Below are 7500 nucleotides of genomic sequence, written 5' to 3'. Positions count from 1 at the left end.
ACGTACCCGAATTCACGCCTGGGTGGGGTGAGGAAAAGCGGATTAAAGTGCCTCTCTGAAGGACGCAACACCATGCTGAAACAGGGCCTCGAACCCTGACCGCTGGTGAACGCTGGGTCAGAAGTCCAACTCCTAACCGACGCGCGCATGTGTGTGTGCGTGTGTGTGTGTGTGAATGTGTGTCTGCATGTTTTACATTTATTTGCTTATTTATCATCATTGTTATCTTTTTTTTTTTTTTGTGCGCATAGAGTTGACTTTATCAAGACATGATTTTGCGCCTTATAAATAGTATTATTATGATTATTAGTAGTATTTTTATGTATTTATCTATTATTTTTATTTATTTATTTTTAATTAGTTAATAAGTTATTTATTTATTCATTTATTTATTTATTTATATTTTTTTTCTCAAGGCCTGACATGGATCACGTACGTATTCAAAACCTGCCTGGTTCCTCTACATTGCTGCCGCTGCTGAAGTGAGTAGATGGTAGAACGAGCGGGAGAATCAGAACAGGCATCACTGAACACCACCAAAGTGACTCAGCAGCAGTGCAGGGTCTCCTCTGGTGTGTGCCTTCCTGGCAACCTAACACTGATGGTTTCCTTGCGTACTGCCGACGCTGGAACTGTGACGGACGAATGCGTGTATTTGTATTTCTTTTTTTTTTTTTTTGTCACAACAGATTTCTCTGTGTGAAATTTGGGCTGCTCTCCCCAGGGAGAGCGCGTCGCTATACTACAGCGCCACCCATTTTTTGTTGTTGTATTTTTTTCTGTGTGCAGTTTTGTTTGTTTTTCTTATCGAAGTGGATTTTTCTACAGAATTTTGCCAAGGACAACCCTTTTGTTGCCGTGGGTTCTTTTACATGTGCAGAGTGTATGCTGCACACGGGACCTCAGTTTATTGTCTCATCTGTATGACTAGCGTCCAGACCACCACTCAAGGTCTAGTGGAGAGGGAGAAAATATCGGCAGCTGAGCCGTGATTTGAACCAGCGTGCTCAGATTCTCTTGCTTCCTATGCGGACGCGTTACCTCTAGGCCATCACTCCAATCTAAATGGGAATCTAAATGAGCGGCGTGGGAGTAATGCCACTGACATGGTGCAGATGATGGGGCAGCAAAAAAAAGAAAAAAAAAAAGAATGAGCGGGAGGGGATGGTACAGGTGGAGGGGCAAGAAAGGAGAAGGGGAAGGAGGGGGCTTGGGGGTGTGCAGAGGAGTGTGACGGAGGGCTGAGGGGGGGATGGGGATGGGAACGGTTTTACAAACAAAGCAGGCGCTCACACCTTGCTGTCGTTGCGTGGAACAGCAGTCTGGAACACCGCCTCCACAGCAAAAGTCCCACTCCCCTGGATGGGAACGCAGGTAAACTCCTCCTCCGACACGCCTGCAAGAAAGACATGGGGTTCATTGTAGAGACGTACAACGACGCACATGCATACATACACATACAGACATACACACTGAGGCACGGACACACACAGTACAAAGAGACTTAAGTTCATTAAAAACAATTATATCAAAAAAAGAAAAACACAGGAAATCGTTGTGGTGTTCTTCATTCACTTATCCTTGTGTACCACTGCATACTACACAACACATCAAATGAATGCACCATGCTTCCAAAGCAATAAGGTTAATGAAAATAGGAGATAGGGGGAGGATGGGGTGAAAGGGAGGGACTTCAGACAATAATCACATGATTTACATAACAACAAACAACAAAATTAAAGCCTATCAACCACACACACAAACACACACACACAAAAAAAACCGACTTGAAGTCATACATTCTGTGCATGACACAGTATAAATTATATCAAAAATTTCACAATAAACTTTTAACTCTCTCACTCCCACTACCCCACCCCTCACTCTAACGTAAGCCCACACACCATGTTTATCAAACATGCATACTATATTGAAAATACTTCAGTAAAATTCACCATCCCCCTGCCACAAACACCCTCCAAAACACTACCCAGTTTGACCTGAATGACAGTCCAAAAGAGAGAGAAAGAAGGAAGAGGTGAGTGAGGGAAATAGGCAGTAACATGGAGAGAGAGAGTGGCAGGGAGTGGGGAGGGGGAGGCTGGATTATACATTGAAGTAAGAAATGAAACAAATAAACTTTAATGCTAAAGCATGAAAACATACAGTAAAACCACAAAATAATTCCACAAGTTCCAACACTTTTACACCCCCCCCCACATAAGCAAACAAACACCACTGAAACAATTAACACTGCAATAAAATTCAAGAGAGAGACACAGAGAGAGAGAGACAGAGAGACTGAGAGAGAGTATCGGAATACATGTACAAACACAGACACACACAAATCATGCACACAAATAATGAAGAATTCAAACTTTTTTGACTTCTGTTGGGGAACACTTTACAGATAATTGCTGAAACCAGAGCTGAGGTAGTTTTTATTAAAAAAAGAAAAGAAAAAAAAGTTCTTATTTTGTTCTTGTTTTTTGGCTTTGATTTGATAATGATGCTAAAACATTACCGTATGTTAATTACATGGATACAGTCACAATTAACAACAACAACAAAATCTTTGTGATATCTTAATCTTATTACTCTTTGTACAAACACACACACACATACACACACACACACACAAACACACACACACACATTAAGGTTTCATGACATAAAAATTCATTCTATTCTATTCACACACCCATGTACACATCCACACGTGTACACACACATGCACACCCACTAACATATCTATATCTATATATATATATATATATATATCCTCTGTGTGTGCTGATTAATGATTCTGTGCAACACACACACACACACACACACACACACACACATACACATTGATGGTCCCAGCTGCCATCACCAGGAATATCTTCTTGCAATTCAATAATTCTGAAAGTTAAAGTTTTATATAGCTGCACATATGGTGCCAACCATCTGTTGCTATCAACCAATCTTTTGGAAGCAAAGAATACAAAATGCATTCAAATGCACATCACACACACGCACACACACACACACAAACACACACACCACACACACCTCACATACACTCTTTCCACACCTCTCCTTCCCAATATATAATCATATATTGAAACATACACACACTAAGATCAGATCTACATGTTGGCTTGCAAAACCCCCCAAAAAACAAACAAAAAACACACCAAAAAAACCCACCCTTGCACAGATTTGTGCCTGCATTGTTTTGTGTCTGCATTGTATGTTTGGACACACACATACACACTTTCACATACAAGAAAGCAAACACACACACACACACACATAAACACACACTCAGACACACATAAATAATACACACTACACACTTATTCACTCTTCCACATTTCTCTCTCTCTCCTTGCCTCCCTCACACACATGCACACATACAGACGACACAGATACATACACATGTGCGTGCGCGTGCACACACACACACACGTACACACACACAGAGAAACAGACAGACACACACATTTCACAGCTATGATACCACTGAAAGGATACAGGTTAGAACGATACTGGAAATCATGTTGAAAATTTAGTGCTTTTTGTTTTTGTAATCTTTCGCTAAAACTGCGTTGTATGTTGTAGAAAGCATGAAAATAAGATGTTGGTTCACACAGATATTTGTGCATTTTGCTTTAAACGTTCATCTACACGTCTTGTTGCCAATATGAGGCATAAGTCCGGCTAGACAGGATAAAACCATCGTTGTTATTGTTGCTGTAACAGACAGACACACAGACAATACACACACACACACATGTACACAAACACGCAAACTTATCCCCCTCACACAAACACAAACACTCCATCTACCTGAAATCTGTACAAGACGTGATCGTATATACTTGACAAGACTGACGAATTCCACATCTCTGGACCCAAGGTCTCGAAGCATCGCCTCCTTCACTGTCAGTGAAACACCCAGAGGTCCTGGAGTGAACAGTTTCTTATCTGCAATGAACAAGACATTTTCTACTATTTAGAAAGGTAATTTCAATAGTCTTCAATATCTTTGTCAGAAATATTAATTTTGTCATGTGCATAACTATTATGACTATCATTATTATCATTGTCATCATTACTGTTTTTGTTCCTTTAAAAAATCCTTGTTTTGATTATAACTGCACAATTTTTAGACTGAATACACAAATACAGGAACAACATTACACATGGAAGTACAACTACATCACATAACATAAAGCGGCAATATGCCAAAATAAACAGACCAGTCTTCCACAGCTTGCTTTACAAAACTGGGCATCAAACAGATAGATGACTATATGTACAATTTCAGCAGGGTGCGTCCAAAAAGAAAACTCAGATGGACACGTTTTTCTTACACGAAAGCTATTCTTCATCCTTAATCTGGCGCACTTTACACATCAGTCACCCTTTGTCTGCATGTGGTGAGGGAGAATAACCTTTATCCAACCATTCTTCTTTAAAGCATCAAGCAACAGACATACAATATTTTGCATATTCTAGACAAAGAAGGAAGGTGGCAGAATGGTTAAGACGCTCAGCTGCCAATACAGAGAGTCCGTGGGGGTGTGGGTTCGAATCCCGCTCTCGCCCTTTCTCCTAAGTTTGACTGGAAAATCAAACTGAGCGTCTAGTCTTTCGGATGAGACGATAAACCGAGGTCCCGTGTGCAGCACGCACTTGGCGCACTGAAAAAGAACCCATGGCAACGAGAGTGTTGTCCTCTGGCGAAATTACGTAAAATGAAATCCACTTTCATAGGTACACAAATATGTAAGCATGCACTCAAGGCCTGACTAAACGCGTTGGGTTATGCTGCTGGTCAGGCATCTGCTCAACAGATGTGGTGTAGCGTGTATGGATTTGTCCGAACGCAGTGACGCCTCCTTGAGAAAGTGAAACTGAAACTGAAACTAGACAAAGAAAAAACGTGAGGATATATATTACGATGTGAAAGAGCCAGCAGAGAGAGAGAGAGAGAGAGAGAGAGAGAGAGAGAGAGAGAGAGAGAGAGAGAGAGAGAGAGAGAGAGAGAGAGAGAGAGAGAGAGAGAGAGAGAGAGAGAGAGAGAGAGAGAGAGAGAGAGAGAGAGAGAGAGAAGTCTGAAAAGAAAACTGTGCCTTAACATAAACAAAATGTAGGTGGTAATCATATAAATTGGATCAATGCAAAATAAATGTAAATGTGAAAGATGCTTGTTTAATTTACCAATGCTGGTAATATTAACAGTTCTGAAATAGAAAATCATTCAAATAGGGGTTCGTAAGGAAGCCACAAGCCTAAAGCCAGAAATATACCTACTTGTTTTTTCACCATTTTGTAATCACAAAGCTCTTGATCTAACTATTATCTTTTCAAATTTAAAAAAGTTTCTAATCTCTTCTAGCTTAGCCTTTTTCATTTAAAGTTCATCAATAACACATTGCCTCAAACTATTTTCTTACTGTTTAGTATTTAGTTGTTTTCCTTCTTTTCCTTTAAGTGGCATAAGATATGGTTTTTCCTTCAGCAAAGTTAGAAACAACAACAATAATTCATCATCAATACATTACAAAAACATGCACATTTATCAGAAATTGCATTAATGAAGTCATAATGTGGCATATTGCATTTTCACATCTTTACCTACTTGTCTCACCAAAGTCATATGTTCTTTATCTTTCAAAACTGAAAAAGCGAATTATCAAACTTCCAAAATATTTGCTTGTCTCTTTTTTTCTTATCAGTTTTTAGTTCAAGACGATGGAGTCATCAGATCTGTAGCTTGGAGATACACTGACACACTTAACTTCAGCCAACAGCAACTCTGAAACTAAAAAAAATAATCTAATCACCTCTGCTGATGTGTGTGTGTGTGTGTGTGTGTGTGTGTGTGTGTGTGTGAGAGAGAGAGAGAGAGAGAGAGAGAGAGAGAGAGAGAGAGAGCAAGAACTGGAAAAAAAAGTTCCCCCATCACCCCCTCTGAATATTTTACCAATTTTACCAAAGCCACTTTCCTGGATCTCATCTCTTTTTCTCTTCACACTTTTCCTTTTTTTCGTTTTGTTTTGAGGCAGGTGGCATTTATCACTGAGTGGTCAAATCATTACAAAACTTCCATCCCTAAAGTCTACAAAGTCCATTGTTCAAATCCTGACAGCACTTGGGAGTTGCATAAGGCTGGATGAAGACATAATTTCTAATCTCCCTGGTCACTTTAGGTGTAGACCTGCTAGTCATCTATTCCCTTCACCCCCTTAGTATGTTAACACAGGCAGGAGATCAAATATGTACACTAAAGATCACAGTACCCTTACTGTCAGTGTCTGGAAAGTTACGCAACTTATAGTTAAACATAAACACACCCTGTATTGACACATGGCTGAAAATTGAGCAAGACTCTTTGACAGCCTGTGTAACACTAACAGTGGTATAGAATCCAGTCATATAGATAAGATCCAGCATCTACAGGCAAACAAGGTCAGTGAACATGGAAGACGGGCGCAATAGCCGGGTGGTTAAAGTGTTGCAGCCCACGAATGCAGAAGAAGAAGAGAAGTGAACATGGGAGACACAGTCACATAATGCAGAACAAGAAGGTTCTTAGTTTTGTGGGGGGTTTTCTGTCCCATCATGTCTGCTTTTTCAGTGGGATTACCCCTGTGCCTCTCATCACAACCCCACCCTCCCACTTTTAGCATTTTTACAACAAAACCCAGGCTTGTTTTTGCAGTTCATGGGAGGCATAAGCCATGGAACAAGAGAAAGGTTGTTTGCTATTGCAGTACTTTATAACCTTCACACAAATTGAGAAAGAGATCATATACTACTAACAAAAGCTGCTTGTGTTGTAAAAAAAACAAAAAAAAAAAAGAAAAGAAAAAAGAAAACAAAAAGTTATTGGTGGAAAACAAAGAAAGATAAAAAAAAAAGAAAAGAAAAAAAAAAGCCTGCATGTCATTATGAAAATGACTTTGCAAAGTTTAATGTTTTACAAAAATGGTTAACTGGTGGGGAAATGTGTGTGTGTGTGTGTGTGTGTGTGTGTGTGTGTGTGTGTGTGTGTGTGTGTGTGTGTGTGTGTGTGTATGTGTGTGTGTAGATGTATGTGTATGTCCACATGGGTGTGCATGATTGCATATAATTTTATGTATGGATGTGTGTGTGTTTCTCTCTCTCTCTCTCTCTGTATGTGTGTGTGTGTGTGTGTGTGTGTGTGTGTGTGTGTGTGTGTGCGCGTACCCATGTGTTTGTGCGTGTATGCGTGTAAGCATGCACACACGTGAATGTGTGTGTGTGTGTGTGTGTGTGTGTGTGTGTGTGTGTGTGTGTGTGTTTCTCTCTCTCTCTCTCGCAAGGTCAAAAAGCCAACAGAACCATCTGCTCTCATCACCCTCTCCCGTCCTTACCTTCAGGTCTCGGCGCTGACACAGAAAATTCCGCCACTTGCAGTTTGTCCACTTTGCTGCATGGCAACACTTTCCCAGTGACCATAGCAACATTTCCCTCGCGTGCGCC

General features: G+C 40.3%; 1 protein-coding gene across 1 annotated transcript in view; it reads right to left on the bottom strand.

Annotated features, from left to right (window-relative positions):
- Positions 1–7500, bottom strand: part of LOC143296085 (2-aminoethylphosphonate--pyruvate transaminase-like) — a 28862-nt gene that overhangs the window by 21155 nt on the left and 207 nt on the right. The window contains exons 1-3 of the mRNA XM_076607843.1: positions 7392–7500; positions 3835–3972; positions 1296–1396 (exon numbers count right to left, since the gene is read on the bottom strand). The exon at positions 7392–7500 is cut by the window's right edge and continues 207 nt beyond it. Coding sequence (XP_076463958.1) covers positions 1296–1396; positions 3835–3972; positions 7392–7500 — 348 coding nt within the window. The remainder of the gene's footprint in view (positions 1–1295; positions 1397–3834; positions 3973–7391) is intronic.

The sequence above is a fragment of the Babylonia areolata genome, chromosome 21 (assembly GCF_041734735.1).
Source record: "Babylonia areolata isolate BAREFJ2019XMU chromosome 21, ASM4173473v1, whole genome shotgun sequence".
In the NCBI taxonomy this organism is placed as follows: domain Eukaryota; kingdom Metazoa; phylum Mollusca; class Gastropoda; order Neogastropoda; family Buccinidae; genus Babylonia; species Babylonia areolata.
Note: the sequence above shows the minus strand (reverse complement) of the source record. Positions and strands in the feature narration are given on the sequence as shown.